The sequence below is a fragment of the Daphnia pulex genome, chromosome 2 (genome assembly GCF_021134715.1).
Source record: "Daphnia pulex isolate KAP4 chromosome 2, ASM2113471v1".
NCBI classification, from domain to species: Eukaryota; Metazoa; Arthropoda; class Branchiopoda; order Diplostraca; family Daphniidae; genus Daphnia; species Daphnia pulex.
The window spans coordinates 9,560,540-9,580,854 of NC_060018.1; the positions used below are offsets into that span (position 1 = coordinate 9,560,540).

A 20,315-nucleotide genomic window follows, 5' to 3' on the forward strand; every position below is an offset into this window, starting at 1 on the left:
ATAAGCTACACAGTCTGATGTTCGCCTATTCAAAAACCAACACAACCAACCAACCAACCAGTTCGTTTCAAGTTTCCGAGCAGAAAATGTCTACACCGAGAACTTCTAAAGAAGGTCAAGTTTACTGCATCAACCGAAGAGGAAGAAGCGTTGGTTAACACAATTTCTTCCAAATTAAGAAACATTGTAAACCAAAAGAATTTGGTCCTTGAAGAGTTCAAAGAGGAACTTTTCAAAGATAAGAAAGTTTCGAAGAAATGGAAACCCCCAAAAAGCCATATATACTCACGTCAGCAAATAAGTTAGTTAATTAACAATGTTTTGCTTAAAGTTAATGTGGTAACCTAACTGTTACCCATTTTTACTCAATCTAGATTGTTTGTGATGATGGACAGAAAATCGTTAGGCTTCACACAGCCAAAGTTTGTAACCAAAAAAACTCACTGGAAACCAAAAATGAGGCTACTATTCATCACCCACTCTTACCTTACCTGCAAATGGTTGCATTCGTCAGCCACTCCATAACTCTACAATTTCTGGAAATGGTTGTGAAACCAATGCACTTAGCCTACTAATCTTGGATCTCACATAGGATAATTTTTTTTCTTAAAATATCATTTTACACCATTTTTTAAAAGAAAAAAATTTTTTAAAAAAAATAAGCGCCTTTGATACAGCATTGCCGGTATCCGAAACAGCGTTGCCGGTATCAAATAACGACTGAAAGTTCGTGAAAAACCGTTACACACCGACGTCTGGTGCCCCCAAGGGCTCAGATATCGACGTCTGTCTACCGGGATTATTATAAATCAAATGTTGCTCTATTTTTTAATGTCAAAATTGGATTTTCTAAACTAAAATGAAAAAATTTACGGTTTTATTAATTTTTAAGATGGTCTGTTGGTATTATAGTCCTGTAATTTGACGTCTGTCTTGCGGGATTATTGATAAACATAATGTTAACTTGCTTTCTAGGAAAAATTTGGGCTTGCTAAACAAAGTTGATTTTTTTACGGTTCCCGCCGACTTCGGGATCGCGTCACGCTTGAACGCCCCGGCCGCCAGTCGACAGACTTGGCTTTTCGTGTGTGTCATACCCCCCCTAACCATATTTTAGCTTCGAACCTTTTGCTAAAGAAAAAACATTTTTTGGTCGCCCAGCTCCCAGACTATTAGGAATTATTTGGACATTGCGGTGTCAGAATTCAAGTTGACATGGTTGTGGGTTTCAATTCCAGGCCATTTATCGTTCATTTAAACGATAGAGAATCTGTTACTATTACGGAAAAGAATGGCGGAATTCAAATTTATATTTGCCAAAGAAAAAATAAACGTAAAATGTAAGAAGCTGAGTGGCAGCTTCGACATCTTTCGACGAGTTATCGCCGCCACTATGGGAGCGATTGCTGCAAGCCTGTGTATTGCTGCAAAAAAATACAAGATAATGGAGCTATAAAACTATTGTGAAAGTTATATGCGGCGTCAAATGTTCCCCCCATATTTGCATTGCCTTGTCCTTCACCCATGTAGCCTGAACAATCCGACAGAACTTACTGTGAAAGTCGTCAATTTTTCCGTGGTTTATTCAGCCAATATGTCTACCAATAAATAGAATGCAGTAGAAATACAAGATTCTGCACTTTTTAAAAATTCAAAAATCAGAGTTCTACCTTAAATATTTATGCCATATAAAAAAGGTCTATTTGAAGGAAATCATAATTCGTGTGTTTCCAAAGAAATTTAATATTGGAGAAAATTTTGATGTTTCTTTTTGTTTACTTATGAAAAAAATCTTAATATTTTCTCAACACCGAAAACTTTGGGATGCGTAAGTTTGGTTAATAAATGTGATCATCGTATAATTTTAGCATAACTTTATTCTCCTGCCCAACTTACGCCCGAGAGCCTAAACTTATGTGTTAAAGTTATCGGACACAAATTTAATGAAACGTGGATGTTAGACTGCTCCATTATTTAAAAAGTAAGTAGAAATAGTGCTCATTAAAAAAATGTCTAATTACATTTTTTCTAGGTATAAATGCTAAAATGACTGGACTATTTCGGCATATCATAACCCTAGTGGCACATTTCCTCCCTTGGACGTCCATTTCACGTCTGTACATACCAGCCATATCAACATCCAAATTGAAATTTTCCGATGAAGACAAGACAGCCATAGGATGTCTAGCAATGATAGCCTAAATATATCCTTTTTTTGTCCTTGTTACCTCCAGGAAACATCCGTTAGGTCATGGTTTTTATTATTATTTTATAATTATTATTTTATTTTATTTTTATTTTTTTTATTTATATTTTTTTCCTCATCATCAAACACTATTATCAACGCTTAGCGTGTCACAACGAGTCTCGTTAACACACAGAGGTCGCAAACACTAAGCATCCTATAGGTTTTCAACTAATATTTACTATCAGTCTTATAGATAGTGGTTAGAGAACTCGCTTTATAATCTATAAAGCGATAAGGCGATGGTTCAAACCCAGAGTCAGTCCTAAGTATTTTTTCCAAAATAAAATAGGATAAACTTGCCATGGAACGGTAATTGAGATATCCGTTCGAACGTCCGTCCAACGACTGCTCCGTTGCCACGATGGTGTCAAATGTGAAAAAAACATGTCGAACAGCCCTATTGTTAAAAAAATAAACTCACAGAAGACAATCCCAACAACAATATGTTTGGGTAAAACTCCTTTTTGGTCTAACCGTACATTTAAAAAAATAAAGATTCGCTAGAAATGCCAAATGTTGTGATTGTTAAGTGAAAGTTACCAACCGAAATAATCTATTGATCTGCGATTTTCACAATTGCTGCAGTTAAAATATCAAACGTTTTATTTTTATTGCGTTGACTTCCAGCCAAAGATTTTAACGCTTCGACTCTTTCCTTCTCGATCTCCATGAATTCTTTTCTACAATTTTGCTTGCTCTTGGGCTGCAATGTTTTCTTCGCCTTTAGGCCTCCGTCATCAACCTCATTTACATGGTCTAATTCAACAGTTGGGTCATTGCCAAAGATATCGGCCATCATCTTAAATCATTTCCAACCTTTTGACGACGCTCCGGGCCTTGCGAGAAAACGGTATGTCCTCTTAATGTTTGCTATTTTCCTGGACAAGGAAGCCGACTATTTCTTCATTTTTGCTATGTCGTCAACTTTAGATAAATACAAAAGAAAACAAATTAAAAAAGTTCATTTACCAAACGTATGGAAACAACCTTTATCCATATCTTCATTTTCTTCGAATAGGGATAGCGTCGAATTGTGGCTTAAGTGTTTCGAAGACTTTCAACATTGTCACAGTTTGTGCATCGTCCCACTTATCAAGATCCCATTCTTCTTCCTGTTCTTCGATTCCATATGGATTAGCCTCCTCCAATACATCAACAGCTTCCTCGTCATTTATTTCTATAGAGAGATTATGAATTATGAGTTTACGATCAGTTAAAGATGTCCTATTAAATTATGTTCTGGATGAAATATTTACCCGTTATTTCATTAAAATAAAAAAAAGGATGTGGATACATCCGTCGTATGCCAGCTGACAGCAGCAGTGGCGGAAAAATCCAATAGGGGTTTTTTCAGAAGGCTTCTGGGTAGAGCCAGTTGAAACTTTTATTTTCTGTCCAGCCTTTTTCACGACATTCTTTGGCAGTAATTTATTTTGGCCATCTTCAACAATAACACGGGGATTGCCTAGTGCCCTATTAGTTTGTACAGTTGTCCTGTCTTCACTTGATTCGTCCCAAGAATCCACCGTCTCTTTTTCTGCTAAAAACCAAGAGTACAATATCAAACATAAAAGTAAACATTTTGGGAATGTTAAGATAATTTCAAATTAATTTCAAGATATTACCAGGGAAAACTACTGGGTGAACTAGGGAATTCTACAAAAGAAAACGAAATGTACAACACGATTTAAGAGCCAAAAACTATTTTACTTGTTGTTCCAATACTACTTGGACTATTTCAGTATTTTTTAAAACTATCAATCCAAGATTCGAGTAGACCGAAATCATGGCACGGTTTTTAATATATAAATCCGGAAAGGGCCTTCAAATTATAAAAAATTTATTCCTGTTCGTCTCTGCACGCCGGCTTTGCCTGCGTTTGCAGAAAGACAAAATTCCTATCCATTTAGGAAATATTTAGCTTTAAAATTCGGTTTTTTAAATAGTATCAGAAATTTTTGGGACTTTCGCATCACTTTTCTTCTGAAAAGCAGGGAACCATAGGAAAAACTAATTTTCTGAAAAGGTTCATATCTATCCCAGCCATCAAAATCCCAAAGGAATTTTCTGTCAAGATTTGATTGGTTGAATTATCATCAATTTTCTGAGAGGCTCATTTAGCCATTTTCCTTCGCTGCCAGGCAACCATTTTTTGTACTTTTCTTCGCGCTCCTTGCGGAAGCCAGCAGAATATCTTATCTTTTTAGACCTATAGAAATATGATTTCGATAAATATGAAGTCCGGGTTAATTTTTATAGGTCTAAAATGAAGGCCAATAGATAAGAGCTTCTGCTGGCTTACTGAACGTAAACACATCTTTTCAGCAGTTTAGACTGCCTCGTTTCAAGGTGAGATGTAGCATAGTGTGCATACAATGCGTATTGTTCCAATTTTCACAAAATTTCTTTTTTTCTTGCTCCGGAAAATTCATTAGGTTTCTCAACCAACAGCCTTTTTCTAAAAAAAAGATCTGATTTTATATGACCAGCCACTACGTAGTTTTTCCTTTTATCACGCTAGAAGTACCTTTTTCGCCCAATTTTAAAACTTTTTTTAAGTAAAAATTTTAAGTCATAACCAGTGGGAACTATTCTTTCTTTCGAAATAAAAACGATTTTTAATAAAAATTCCTTGCCACGACCGAACGTCTGACTCTTGTATTCGTAGCTTGTAGCTATAACAACTATACAAACTTTTATAATTTTTTATATCCATTTTCCCAATTGTTGAGTCCCCATCATCTATCAGACAATCTAAAAACATTAAACCTACTATAGATTTCCCCAAACTAAAAATACTTTCAAAGTCCCATTTTATTTCAAGTCCTTGTCCTTAAATTTCTAAAGTATTTGACAGGTTATCGTTTTTCGAATTTAAAAACAGGCAAACAATGAGATCTTCGTTTTCCGTCACAAAAACTATTTTATAATCAACAAAAAATACTTTTCGATGGCACCTTTCCAATTTCTGGTAGTACAAACATATTCATTATACATAATATTGAGACCTTTTCTACTGTAAAACAATGTCACACAGTCATTCTTTTAAGGTTCTTGAAGTGCACCGAAGCTCAGTGCAAAATGCGTCACCACTCAAATGACAGTGATAATAGCTCGAAACTCGAGTGATAGTTGATCGATTACCTATACTCGAACCGTTCGAAATAGTAATTTTGATACAACAAAAGATTGATGACTTCTGAGTAATGAACTCAGGTCTCTCGCATTCCCGTCAGAGCTTCTTCCGATGGACCATTCTAGATATTCTACGATAGAAACTTATACATTTACATTCATTCTTTTGGGGTTGGGACTTAGAAATATTTCGCAAAATAAAAATTTTTCCATGGTTCGGTTAATATACTTTTGCAGTTGGGACTTCAAAATTTTTCAAGACTGTAAATTTTCCCTCACTTCGAATTACCACGAGTTTTTCGCAGCCCGCTAGTTTTATTATCACACAATATGATACATTTCTAAATTACTTTTGGGGTTGGGACTTTAAAAAAAAATTTCAGATTTAAAATTGTTCATATAGTTTAGTAGTCATACTTTTGCAGTTTGGACTTATAAATTTTTTGAGATTGATAGTTTTTCATTATAATAAATGAAGTTTTTCGCACCGAACTTCGTGTACGTTTAACTGTTCGAGTGACCTACCCGAAATCTCGAGTAAGTTCAAGGCTAGTTCAGCGTACTCGAAGAGGTAACCAAAAGGCCTTCGGTGCGCCAGGGTAACCGAACTCGGGTATGGAACTCGATGATCGGTATAGGGTGTAAAACCCTTTGAGTACGCTAATGGTAATCGAAGGCATACTCGAAGAGACCCTACCCGGTCTTCGAGTACCCAAAAAGAATGAGAGTGAAAATTTCAGAAAATTAATTTCAAACGCATTTCAGAGGTGAAAGAATTCAGAAAATAATTAACTGAGGTTCTATCAGATTGTTTCATTTCGTGAGCTTTCTCTGCTTTTTCGCGACCAATTCAAGAGGGGTCATTTTTTTCATGAGCAGAAGAGTAATAAAAGAAAAAGAAGTGTGTGGAAATTTAGCTCCTAGGGTAAAACCATAGATAAAGAAGACTGGTTTCGCATGTGCTATCCTTTTAGCCCTATCCCTACTGACCCCGAGCTCCCGTATCGATTGTAGTGCCTCTAGCGGATAAACTGCTGTACTGCACCATGGCTACGAAGGGTTTTGCAGACGAAGATTGATTTATTTCTGTTTTTTTTTCAAATTCTTTGCTAACGTTTTAAAAATCCCAAGTGGTTTTTCCATAAAAATTTTTATGATAAGTTGCATTTAATTGTTATATTGTTTGCTTATTAATTTTCATGTTGTAAAGTGATGATTGCTATTAATAAAATGAAGGTAAGAAATAAGAAACATTGTTTGGACATTGATTTATTGAAATCGTTGAATGGGTATATCTTAGTCAATTTTCGTATATATTTCATTTCTTCTTCATTAATCATTATCAATTGCCTAGTCTTTTTTTCATTTGGATAACGAGGCATATGATGGTATGGGTCACGAAGGTTTAACCAAGATAAATTATTGCATATTCTTCATTTGGATCATATGGAATGGGATATGATGGGGGATATATTTGATATATGTGCCAAGCCGCCAAGGTAATTAAATGCTACTAGCCTTGAATTAATGAAAAAGAGTTTGATTAGATTACAATCTAATCCTTTACACTTTCATAATTATTTACCTTAGAGCTTGGACACATTTACCCTGCAAACACATTACATGACCTATTGGAACTATCAGTGATCTCAGAGTATTCACGGGGCTGGCAGAATAGATAAGTTATGAGTGTACCTGCAAAAAATGAATCTGTCATTTGATGCTTTAAATTTAAACATTTTATGTTTCAAAGTACCATTATTTGAAGCTTTGGAAATGGGAGGCTGACGATTTCCAGTGCTTAGATATTGGAATGCATTTACATGTTCCACCCCTAAGATAACAATTTTGGTATTATTTTGACCATGCCTTGTAATGAAATATGCAATGATGAAATGTCATGAAACTTGGAATAATTTACCATTATTAGAAGATTTGGAAGTGAGAGCTTGACGATTTTCTTTGTTGGAATCAGAAAATGGGTTATATCTCCTTGGCCAACCTGTAAATAACAACAGTTATATTGTGCTACATGCTTTGATTATTTAAAAAAAATTCGTTTTAAGCTTGAGAACAATTAAGAGATTCAGCAAGAGGATCAACAGGATAGCTTGTGTGAAAACTGTTAATACTTTGGAAACATACCACAATCTTTTTGTTTTGGCACCAGCAGCCCAATTGTATGATTTCCATCATCATCACAAACGAAACAATATACTAAGCTTATCTTTTTCTGTCGGCAACGACATTTCTTTTGCAAAATTGAAAATTCACGACGTCGAGGACTCTACGAACTGCCACGAACAATGGCGGACGGTTGGCGAGCAGGAAACAGAACGTAGAGATGAAAACGTACACTAGAGAGCAGGAGAAGTAATACGGGGTTGGAGAAATCGGAGGAAGGGTAGCAAGAATGTTGGCGACAGTTGGCCATGTTAATTTTCTTATGAAGAGCATCAACCAGTGGTCTTTGTCTATGGTAAAACTATAACTGTTAACTTTCTCTGCAAACCAAACCGACGGTGCAGCTTTCTAAATAGGCGCAAACGTTAACGTACTACGAAAACGTAGTAACTAAAAAATAGAAACGAAAACAAAATAAAAAAGAGACCAGAAATTAACAAACAAGGGGAAAAAATATAACATTAATTTTTATATTGCCACGGTTTTTATATGTAGAGCTGTTTGGCACCTTTTTTTACATTTGAATAGATCGTGCTACTGAGCAGTTGAAGTAGCTTTTTGCCTGCAAGTAGAGCTTCAGGCATTGCCCCTCGCTTTGTCTGACTTTGCCGGACCCATTCGATCTAGAGATGTCGAGTACTCGTCGTCTCTACTCGATACCAGGAGTACCCGGGTGAAATCGATTACTACCCGTTTACCTGGGTGCAACTCAAGTAGATCGAGTATGTGCTAAATAATTGAAAAAAAAAGTAATTTTTGATGCAACAATAAAATAAAATAAAGAAAAACAAATTACATAAAGAAACGAAGATAAAAGTAACTTTAAATACCAATAAAAGAATTTTGACATGCCGCGGAAATAATATTCAGCAGTTTTAACCTAAAAAATTGCGGGAATTATACTCGGGTCTCGGGAGTTGCCTTGCTGCCTTGCGTAAAAGTGTTTGAAAAGTCTGCTTCCTTGACAACAGCCATCGTGTCGTCTGCCCAACGTGACTCGTTTTGTTGCGTTGTGTGGTGTGAAATTTCCCACCCTATATATGAAAACAAGCAGAAGACAACTGTCAAAACAAAATGTGATGACAACCGACTTAAAAACAGAAGTCCCCAGGCCATTAATTTTATCTTAATGGCAACCCCGGGCACCAAGTATAATTTTCTCAACCTGGCAATTTTTTAGAAGGGGGTGACGCTGTCAGTTGTTTTTAATAAGGCTCTCCTTCATCTCTGTCCGTGGTTCCACCAACACGAGTGAAAGTATGAATCATTGGATATTACAATTTTGATTGTAAGGTTAGCCATCAGCCAAAACGATACAAGCCTAAATTCGTGAAAAAGGGGTCTCTGCTTAACATTCTAGTTTATTTTTTATTTTTTAAGAAACAACGAGGACAACATTCAAAGTCAAAATAATTTATTATTACGTATTATTCGTAAGGCTTGGTGGAGCGTAAGTCCAGGCTGTAGTGGCGGCTTGTCTGGGGTTGAGGGAGATCCGGTCCGGCTGGGACGAGTGCTGACTCGGGGGTTGCTGAATCCGCGTGTTGCCTGGTGTGACGATGAGGGATGACGTCGGGCAGTGCCGGTCGTGACGTCAGGGAGTGATGTCCTTGGTGGCGGCCATCCTGAGGTGGTTGGGGCTACCGCCGGGGCATAAGATAAAATGTTACATAAGTAATTGAAAAAAAAATTGCAACTTAAAAAAAAATTTGGTGAGCTTGAGGCGCGCTCACTCTGAGGGACTGAGTGGAAAGCTCAGAGCGCGCTCGCGTTTGGTGGTGAGTGATGCCCGACTCTGGCAGAGGCTGCAGCTGACTTCCTATTGTCAGTCTCCATGCATGCTCCCAAAACAATTTTATTAAATTTATTCACTTTGTCGGCATAAACGTGATGGCCGTTGCCACCAATTACCTGAATGAAGACCACTTTATTTAAAAATTGAACTGAAAAAAATAAAAACAGACGCTTACATGGAGGTTGACAGTGGATCCGTTTCTTCTCTCCTTCACAATCCGGCCCGGCTCCCTTACAATCCACGAGTTCGCTCCGTAGATGAAAGTTATCGGAATTCCTGGCTCTAGTGCTGGAAGGCGGTTCTCCATGGGATGTTTGGCACATTGAAAACCACTTCCCATCTATGCATCGAATAATAAAAATACAAGTTTTTATTAGAAAAGAAATCTTAATGTTAACACGAACTACTAACTATTGTATGAATGAAGCACGTTTCTCCCGTGAAATTGAAAATATTAATTCAAAGAAAACTTTTTAGCCAATAGTTGAATGAAATTATTTTAATTTTAAACGTTCTTACGTTGGACTTTGTGCGTTGCAACAATAAAGATATTGAGAAATGTTCTCATGAGCATATTCGACTGCTCCAGAACATTTCTGAGAGAGGTATTTAGAACCTTTACATGATAGTTTTGGCCCTGTTTAGAAGATCAAAAGTGATTATAAGTAAGATAAAAATAAGCTGAATTACACAAGTCTACTAGCTATGTAAACCAACCTAAGCGTTCAGACAATCGGAGGGCCGACAGGGGGGTAAAAAGTCCTGTGAGAAATTTGAATGGCTTCAACCAAAATGGAATGTTTCCGTTGGCCTTTTCAGTAGAAAACCCCCAAGGGTCTACCAGCAAAAGGTGTGAAACTCGGTAGGGATGCTGTAGGGGTGGGGCTGCCCGCCTCGCGCTTGTTGTCTGCCACGTAGTTGTTGACGGAGTCGTAGGTAGCAACAAATGCGTCACCTTGTATGGCATAGGTTGTCCTATAACCCGATACCGTCTCAAAGGTCCGAATTGTCGCCCCCGACCTTAGGGCACCAGTCACGAAATCAAATAAGTGTTGAAGGACCAACATGTGTGGCTGTACATGTTGGTCCCGGCGCACCAGAGGAGTGGCTGCAGCTGCTGGTCGATGGATGTCTTGGCCACGGCCTACAGCGGGAATGGCGGCGGCTGCAGCAGCTGGTTGCGGCGGATTTGGAGGGACACGTCCGGGTGCCGGAATGGCAACAGCAGCTGGTTGCGGCGAATTTGGTGGGACTATTCCGGGTGCCGGAATGGCAACAGCAGAAGCAGCTGGTTGCGGCGGATTTGGAGGGACTATTCCGGGTGCCGGAATGGAAATAGCAGAAGCAGCTGGTTGCGGCGGATTTGGAGGGACACGTCCGGGTGCCAGAATGGCAACAGCAGCTGGTTGCGGCGGATTTGGTGGGACTATTCCGGGTGCCGGAATGGCAACAGCAGCAGCAGCTGGTTGCGGCGGATTTGGAGGGACACGTCTGGGTGCCGGAATGGCAACAGCAGCAGCAGCTAGTAGACTGCCGCGACGAACTTTATGAGCTGCAGCAGCGGCAGCCGGTTGCTGTTCACTCCTGCTAGCGGATCGGGCAATTCTCTCAGCAATTGTTCTTTCTCTTCTTCGGCCTCGATCCGGCGATGTGTCCTCATCCCCTTCAATATATCCAATGTTGGAGTGACGTACAGTCATGCGGGATCTTTCATGACTGTAGTTATGTTTTCCCAGCCCTCTTTGTCTCCTGTTCATTTTCGGTGAAACTGGTTGGTTGGGGCCCGTATTTCTCTGCCAAACTGAGCAAAGTTGTGTTTTAAACCGTGGCGCAGAGTGGGTCCGGCTTCTTTGAGAAGTGCGTGAGCTTGACTGTTGGTGACTTCTTTCTCGGTCGGTTGGCCGTTCATCGACGTAATCACGTCGCCTTCCCGGATGCCTTGCAGCGCTGCTTTGCTCACAGGATTCACCGCCGATTCGATGAGAACAGGTCCAATGTAGGAATCGGAGGACTTGACTTGACGATTCTACGACTATGGATCGACCAAGGAAACGGTTTGGTTAAAGCTGACTGCAATTTCGATTGAAAGAAACTCCGAGTAGAATCAATGTTAAGTTTCAGAAAGACAAGGTGTGATGCGTAGCGTAAATAAAGAAAACTAGCCGAAACGATAACACCTCCCATGCTAGTGAAATACAGTTATTACATTACCATTCGAATAACTGCATCAATATTGCATTATACCTGTGTCCAACAAGAACAAATCTTTGGATCCCGACACCTTCGTTACCCAAGCCTCAATGGATTTAACCACTTGCCTTTAGGCTTCTACAGCATCACTGCTGAACGTGCAGCAGGAATTATTTGTTTGGCAAATAGTGTTTGAGCGAACTCGACGAATGCAAGATTTCTTGCTTCCTTTTTCTTTTCTGCCAGTTTGTGGACGCATGTCTTATCTGAAATGTTAAAAGAAAATTAGAAAACAATTTTTTTAAATATTTAAACATTTTCTTACTTTGCCCATATATTGGGTACTGCAGTGTGCATTGGTAACGTCTAGGTGTACCAGTTTGCAGGAATAGAACGACCTCCTTGGTCGTCCACTGGATCCAAAACCTGGAATAATATTGCACCGTATGAAACAATTATAATCTAAAACAAAGATGTAACAATATTTACCCAAAAGATGAAGTGTGTAAACTGGCCTGTTTTTAGCAAGTTCATCTAGGTTCAGGACCCATAATCCCAATGCAGAGAGGAATCCATGGATTAACACCACTGGTGTTCCTTTTCCATGTTTGTTAGCCGTTAAGGTTCAAATAAGGTTATCTGCATTATCTTCAACGCATCTCCCAATGTTAACATACTTAATGCCATACTCAGATATTATGCCTAAAAGACATAAAGCTAATTAAATAGTTAAATTGTGAATAACTGTAAAGTGTCATCTTTATCTTGCAGAATTTTATTTTCAAAAACTCTAAGGTTATCCATTTATGAAATCAAAAGATTCTTAGTTGTGAAATCAATCAAAATTGAAGAAAAATCAAGAAGACGAGCATCGACAAAACCTATATATTTTGAATTTGAATTAAAATTCAGAACCGTTTCGCTATCTATAGCATAAGGATGGAATCAAATTCAATGTAGTTTCTTGAAAAAATCCCAGTTTTGAAGAAAAAGTTTCATTATTCTTCATTGCTACCTGAACTAGCAAAAGTTCAAATTTTCAGTCGACAAGAGAAGTTGTGAGTAAATATAGCCCAGTTTTTTCCTACATGTCCCATGTTTGCCAGAGATAAAAGTGGAGATGAAAATCTTTGAGACTTGAGAAAAAATAGCCCATTTTCTAGACTTTTGCGATTTTGAATTATGTGTATATCACAAAGTAAGAGAAACATTTATTAAGTATTATAATAGAATTCCTTATTGCTTTTCTTACTAAGAAGAGCAATTCTAAGAAGTTTTCTTCTAGACTTCTTTGGGAGGAACCTTTGGGTTATAGCCAACGCGAGCAAAAAAAACCGGTTCATTGAGAGACGGATCTTTGTCGAATAAAATTGACGACCAGGAAGGATGAGACAATGGCGATGAAACGATTACGGTTGAGAACCCAAAAACCTGGTACTGCTTGGGCAGTCCCATAAGTTTGAGAAGTAAATTGAAGTTTTGGCCAAAATGAATTTGAAAAATATTTAGTCAAGAGCAAAATACAATCTGAGGCAGATGGCTCCCATTTAGATCACGAGGGACACAGGTGCGTATAAAAATAACTAGTTTTTATCATTAAGCACGCTAATTATTCTTTATGCTTAAGGCAACGCGTCGAGCCTGAACCCCAAATTGTTTATTCCTTGGGTCGCAAAAGATCCAAACCAGAATCATTGCTCAGTTGATGACATGTTGAAGCTTTCCGTATTGAAAAATCTCCAATCATATAGACGCCTCCGTTATTCAAGAGAACGTTGATATTGATTTCATAAATTGGAAACTGACTTTGGCTGATATAGAAACGCGTTACGTTGGAACAAGTATGGATGCATCGACTGTCGTAAAACGTGATGATGACCAAATGCGGTCTAAACAGAAAAATGCGCCCATACTCGATGATGTCTACATGATTAAAAACGATAACGGACTCCCTTCCGTCCAACTCGATTACAAATTGAAGCATTTAGCCCAAAGTCGTTTAAGATGTTCATCGCTTCAATATAAAATCGCAGCCTTGGATGTACCCATTGACATATTTTTAAGAATGTCACGGTGTTTCCGCATTTACGTCCTCTGGACAATCATTGAAAGGCAACTTTACGTTTGAGAGGAGCAAAAATTTTTGCTTCCTGCTATCTAATCGACCTGGTGGTGATGATGGAGTCAATCTGACGGGAGCAGACACGGTAGTATTTTTATAATACGATAAGAAATTTTATAATACAGAACATGAAATAAAGATACTCCTAGTCTTCAGGTACCAATGCAAGTGGGCTAACAAGCCGTTAAATCGGAGTTGGTTGAAGAAGCGGCCACCACCGCAGCCACTGTCAAGAGTGTGGAAAACATGAACGCACCGCTGTCAAGAGTGAAGAAAACACGACCGCCGGAATGATACCAGTTACAGCTGAAGTCAGTCTTTTTCTGAGGCAGGAAAAAGAGGCACAAGAAGCTCTTCCGGCTCTTTGGTTCATTCTCTTCCCCTGCACCCAATGCGATCATGATTCATCCGCCAACCAGGGCAAGAATCGTTTAGGCTTGGACGGCGAAGCCAGCGCAATCACGATAATTGCGCCGCTGCAACTCAGCCTCTCATCAAAGTGGTCGTTAATTTATGCACGCTCGCCAATTCACCCGACTTTGCCTCCATCCTTGTTAAAATTTCACCAACCGCCCGCCAGTACCAAAAACCCTATACTTCAGTCGGTAAAACCAATTTTTAAATTCCTTTAAAAATTTAAAAATGTTTACATCTAAAATTTTTTTTGTTCCTTGTAAATCCATCTTTGATGATTTGTGCTCGATGATTTCGGCAGCCAAATCGCTGGTCCTCAACCCCAAAGTTCCACCCACTGTCTGCCATAACTCCGTCAAAGACGTGGCATCTGCACTCAATCCACATCGGGTAAGAGCATTAACGATCTGGGAATGATCTACTTGAAAGATCCAGCGAAGGTAAGATTTTCCGCATCCAAACATGCAATAAGCCCCCTTTACTTTAGCTTTTTTTTATCCTTAATGGAATCCCCGACAGTAAATGCTACATTTTTCAAAACAAATTTCAAAAAATTTTGTTTTGTCTTTATCATCAAACAACACTTTTTTTGTTTTTTAAAAGGATTCACAACGCCTGGGTTCCCCCTTTTTGAGACCATATAGTTTATTTTTCTGAAAAAAAAAATATTTTTGTTATGAATTAAAAGCACACGTCTGCAGTTTGAGATGTGAACAGATAAAATGAATGAAAAAAAGTATTATTAAATGTAAAGTTGACGCCAATTCCCGCTCTTGATCTCAGGGATACCGCAGATGGTTTGAAAAAGCCATTAGTAGGTAAAAAAGAGTAGATTTTTCAATTTTTATGAATCAAATAAAGATCACTTATATGAAGATTGGTTTGAGATAAATTGATCTCCCACCATTCAGAACAGGGTAACTTCCTCTAAAAGTACGATAATTAGACTCCAATTATACAATCAAATTGTCTCACAAAAAATTTCACTAATCAATAACACCCGCCCCCTCTAGTAATACATAAACAAAATGCAAGGAACCACCAGATAATTGTTTTTGGACCGAAACTCGCCATAATAATACCCACAAGGAACGTCATGTAAGGCAAGAATGAATCAAATTTATATATTCCGAAAGGATTTTCCACATAACACATTGAAGTAGAAATCCTTCCACTGTTGGGGTGTACTGCAGTATAAAGGGTTTATATGGGTCTCTTCAATTGCATGAAAAAATTCTTCCCCAGAAAAGAATGTGTTGAATGGAATGGTTGCCAATCCTTTGTTTGTCATTAACACTTCCATGGCAGAAAAAGAAAAGATTGCCGGGAGGAACCTCGAATTTTCGGCATAAAGTTCAAACATTGCCTGAATTTTTTTTTAACCAAATAGTTTTTGGATTTAAATAAAATAAATTATATATTACGAAATGGACTGGGCTTAGAGTAAACTTAGCCAGATGGAACAGAAGAATTTTAATCCTTGTTCCGGGGAAATATTTTCCCAGTATGCAATCCAACAGGTAAAATGTTGAGAGATTATGGGATTTTCAACGACAGCGTATCAATCCACGAATGGAGTATCTGGCATCGACAAAAGCGTCAAATGTGCAATAAACTTCTGTCGTAAAATTTTTTGTTGATTTCTCCTTTTTCTGTCATACTATACCCTAATAATTATAGCGCCATTATTCTGCTCTCAAATTACTTATCAACTATTTTTTTTTTCATTGACAACATTGCACACGCTTAGAATTAACTAAGCTATAGTGATTGTTCTTCCCTCAAGTTGCTTAAACTCAAAATATTTTAATTAAGCTAAACTATTATTTTACCCTCAAGTTGTTTAATATCCAAATTATTAAATTGAGATGAAAATTAAACATTAGATAAAATAGGAAAACTTAAAATTTGTAGTACAATTATTCGGCTCGAAAATGGTGGGTCGTGTCAGTTGCTTATCTTCCAACAGCTAAGAGATACTCGTTTGGAATCAGGCTGATTTGGTCAATTTTGAAGTTTGGATTTTCAAATGTAATATCCTTGGGTGGCACTGAAATTTATCGTTTAGTTTTCATTCTACACATACAAAATAAAAAAAAAGTTATTAGAAATCAAACCAAACAGAGATTACTCCATTAAACCACGTAATTTTTCAGTTTTCCTGTTTTCGGGATTGAATGAAACAGACGACACGCCGACATCCGAAACTACATTGTAGTAAACCCAACATTCAGTGGCTATAGATGCGCTGCTCATACATATGCTATAGATACATTAATTGAACGCATATCTACGTTTAGTTTAGTACGTTAATTTAACGACAAAAATGTAAATACCAATGGACATCGATCAGTGGAAACTTCACATCACCGAAATTTGGAAGAGGAGATGTTGGACATTGTTCTCGAGCAAGTATTGGTTGTGGTCAGTCGAATATTCAGCCCTTTGCTGGCAAAATCTTTGAAAGTGTTCATCTACCTAACTTACGTAACAAGGAAATGCACACAAATTTCTGTCGTGGTAAGTCTTGTTTCATTTTTTGTTGTTTAAAAGGTAATGTTTGTAGAAAGAGTTTAAAGCCACTTTTCAATACCATTTTATTTATTCATTCTAGTTTCAAACTTCAGGTGTTTGCATCATCCGAGAAATTGGCTCTTGGGAAATTACTCCATCTGGGGAATTTCTTTGCTTCTTAAGTAATTTTTTTGCACATTTTGACGTGGTGGTGACTTTTGACGTAGTCCCCCAAAAATCACTGACTTTGACGTTCACGTTTGACGTTTTGGAAGCGTAAAAACAACAATTTGCCGTCAAAGTCAATAAAAATTATAACAACCTTTTATTTTTGTCTGGTAATTTTCTGTAACAACAGATGACCTTCTGATGCGTCAGTTAAACTTTCAGTTTAGTTTTTTTTCCAAATTGTCTTTCAAGCAGTATTTTGAAAAATTTTTGATCGAAATAATGTAATGCAAAATGTCTAGTGTTAAGTCATGACTTTTGACGTAAGATTTGTTTGCTGACATTTGACGTTTTGACGTGGACATTTTACGTGAGATATTCCCGTTATGATTGACTTTCACGTTTTTTTTTACGTCATTTTTTTGGCTGACGTTTGGAACAATTAAACAACACGAATTAAAAATCATCCAATTTGGCAGTCAAAATTAACAATTGGAGACATCGTGCAAAGTAACTTCAAAAACGGTCGAATAACTTGCCACAATTAAATCCCTTGTGCCTATAATTTGACGGGTGAGGTCGATTTGAAGTGAATCGCATTTTTTTTATATTGGGGATGGGGGAGGATAATCCCGTCCATATTTAGTTTTTTACTTCTGCATTCTCCAGTTTTGACCGGTCGTAACATCGCTGGGTGTCGTATGTCGTAAGTGCTGAAACCACCTCGAAGCACGAAAAGGACGATTTTCTCCGATTTTCCAAGGCCCGTCTCATTCTTTACAAGAGAATCTGATGGAATAAAAAATGTGTATATACGCTTTGGCTGTTAAACAAAAAAAAACATGTCGAATTAAAAACAAAAATATATCGAATAGAACTACGACAACTACAAAAAAGGGGAAAAAAACAACCCTAACATCTAGTCCATTCTCTTCAGGAGGTTGTAATTTCAGAGCTCCAATCTTTCAAATTATCATCCATAAATCAAATTACTGACCTACTTAATTTCTAAAGAAAATGAAAAATCTGCATATGGCACCAATCATTTCCAAACATTAAAAATTTTTTCGCCCGGTGAAGTATCCGCAGACGTTTTCCGAATAAAAAAGGAATACTTTCCTCAGAAAGTGGACATTGGTGGAAAGTGTATCTCATATAAGCCTTATAGGTGAGTTCAGTTTTCCAACACGAAAAATTTATTTTACTCTCAAAAAAGGAACCTTACTATTTCATATAGAACTCTAAGTTTGAAAAATCGTGTTATGTGAATGTCGCTCTTCAAAATCTTTTCAACATACCAAATATTAAAACAGATGGTAAAGAATGAAGAAGATTTTGAATGAAGAAAGACTTTGAAAAATTGTATATATTCTGCTTCATCTTCACCAATCTCTGAGTATTTGTGTGCCGCATTTGACATTTGATTTGAAAACAGCATAAATACCTTAGTGAGGTGTATCGTAGTTACAATTGTTTATGTTTGTGGTTGGTATATTAAGCACTACATGGCATTGTAGGGCTTTCTTTTAATGTAATACTAAACGACGTCAAACAGATTACGCGAGTTTTACTGTGTGAAACTTTAAATCGATTTTGAGATGACAGATCATGATTGACAGGCCAGCTATTGTTGGGGATGATATGGAGATCAGTTACCAGAGATGGCAACCTAGTTACCTAGTTTTCGAAAAATTAAGGTAGCAGCGGCATTTTTCTTTTGAGTAGCCTCCCCCTTAAAAGTACTTTTATTTTAAAAGTATACTTCAATTTGGTCAAACATAACAAAAGAGGAGTAAAAGGGGGTGTTTTTTTAATAGAAAAGAGCCACTCCTATCTGTATTTGTCAAAACTAGGTAACTAGGTAATAACTAGGTTGCCACCACTATACCAGAGATTCATCCCCACTCATATGCCTAGTAGCACCCGAATCAAGGTAAATGTCTTTTGAAATCGCAGTCATTAAGCAACAGGACGAGATGAAGGAACAATCAACTCTCTTCCTGTACGAACTAGATGGGTATTAATCGTCTTTAGGTTGTTGATCGTTTGTTGTGAAAACAGCATGACTTGGTTTTCTAGCTTTAATTTGCTATACGGGGGCGGCATTCAAATTCAAGATGGCGGTATTTACCGCAGTATGAGCACGAAACAAGATCTCGATTAATTCCACTACTGATGTGGCCTCTTGACTGAACTCTTCCTCCTCAGAAATGTCCTCTTTCACGCGATTCGTTACCAGTCATGGCAGAGTTCCCGTTAGAATTAGCATGGGGCTGATTGTCGTAGTCACTGACCGAGATTTTGAATGCACTTGACTGTTGTTGAACCTTCTTTCTTCCCCAACAATACGAGCACGCAGTGACTCCATTGTTCTATCACCGTCTGGAAATTGTCCCAAATAGTGGTGAGATTTTCAAACTGTTCAGGAAGACTACACAAAATGGTAGTAAAATAAGATAGTGTTTAGTCACCTCGACTAACCAGAAATGTTGCGCAATGAAACTGGATGAGAAACAACCCAAAGAATATTAAGTAATGTAGAGATGCTTTTTGTTACCATCCCTTCAAGATCATTGAGTTCAGCGGCTTTGGATTCTAGCTCAGTAATGCGAATCATAAAATCTTGATTTTCGACTCGCGATTCACGTCTCGTCTCCGATTCATAAAGTCTCTGTGCAAGAGATGCTTATTATTTGCAAACTGTTGAAGATACCGGTTTTCGAATCGATTCCATATATCATAATTTGCTCTGCAGTTGAGAACTGTAAGCTTGTTATTCTCATCACAGAAATTGAATATGAGAAAATTGCCGTAGCCATCATTCTCCATTAATTAATGATTTTCTATTTGGTGACTACACGAAGAGCACCTTCACCATCTAAGATTTTCTCAGGTTCATTAACTTCACCTTGAATAAACTTGTCTATCAGTCTTGAATTAGTCTCATTTGCTTGAGAGTGAATATTTTTACCATGTTATGCTTCCATGGGGTAGGGGATAGTTGTACTAGTTGGCGCTTTTTTTGTTTTTGAGCCCGCACTTCTTTATTTCTCAATATTTTTTATCCCCGCTAGGCTTAAAAAAAAGAAGAAAAATTTGCTATCAAAAGCGTATTTTTAGTTTATCACAATTTGTTTTGTTTAATACCAAAAGCGCTTTGAAAATGAAGGAGGGTGGGTCGAGTGGGGGGCAACATGTTCATGTACGCGGGTTAGGACGGCCCATGTTATTCTTACGGGCTAAAAGAACACCTGGCGATGGCGTCATCAACTAAATTTCCGAAAAATTTTCCCTACCATCTCTAATTCAGCCACACAAGTTGCCCCTAGAAAAGGTTTCTTTGTTATTTTTGCGTTTTTAAGCAATAATTTTGTTAGTAAAAATTAATTGAAATTGTATTCTGAAAGAAGAAAGAATTTCCTTTCAGAAACTTATTTTTTATAAATTTTAAGTTAACCAGGGAAGTCCACAAAAGAAAAAAGAAAACGAAATGGACAACACGATTTAATGGCCAAATTTTTTTTATTTTGCTGTATCCATACTAC

The 20,315-nt window shown here is 37.6% G+C and overlaps 1 protein-coding gene and 1 long non-coding RNA gene across 2 annotated transcripts; both read right to left on the minus strand.

The window, feature by feature from the left end:
• Positions 1–6,638: 6,638 nt before the first annotated feature.
• LOC124205966 lies at positions 6,639–7,951 on the minus strand. The gene is made up of 5 exons (XR_006879524.1): positions 7,529–7,951; positions 7,305–7,385; positions 7,140–7,217; positions 6,969–7,078; positions 6,639–6,901 (listed from the first exon to the last, which is right to left on the minus strand). It is a non-coding gene; the product is annotated as an uncharacterized LOC124205966 (long non-coding RNA).
• Positions 7,952–10,177: 2,226 nt separating this feature from the next.
• Positions 10,178–11,062, minus strand: LOC124203014 (vegetative cell wall protein gp1-like). Its single transcript, XM_046599584.1, has one exon. The coding sequence runs from the start codon at positions 11,060–11,062 to the stop codon at positions 10,178–10,180; it is 885 nt and encodes a 294-aa protein (XP_046455540.1).
• Between the last annotated feature and the right edge of the window lie 9,253 nt (positions 11,063–20,315).

Bases quoted from the DNA above. Each gene is read 5' to 3' on its own strand.
- LOC124203014 (XM_046599584.1), bottom strand. From the start codon at position 11,062: ATGACTGTACGTCACTCCAACATTGGATATATTGAAGGGGATGAGGAC.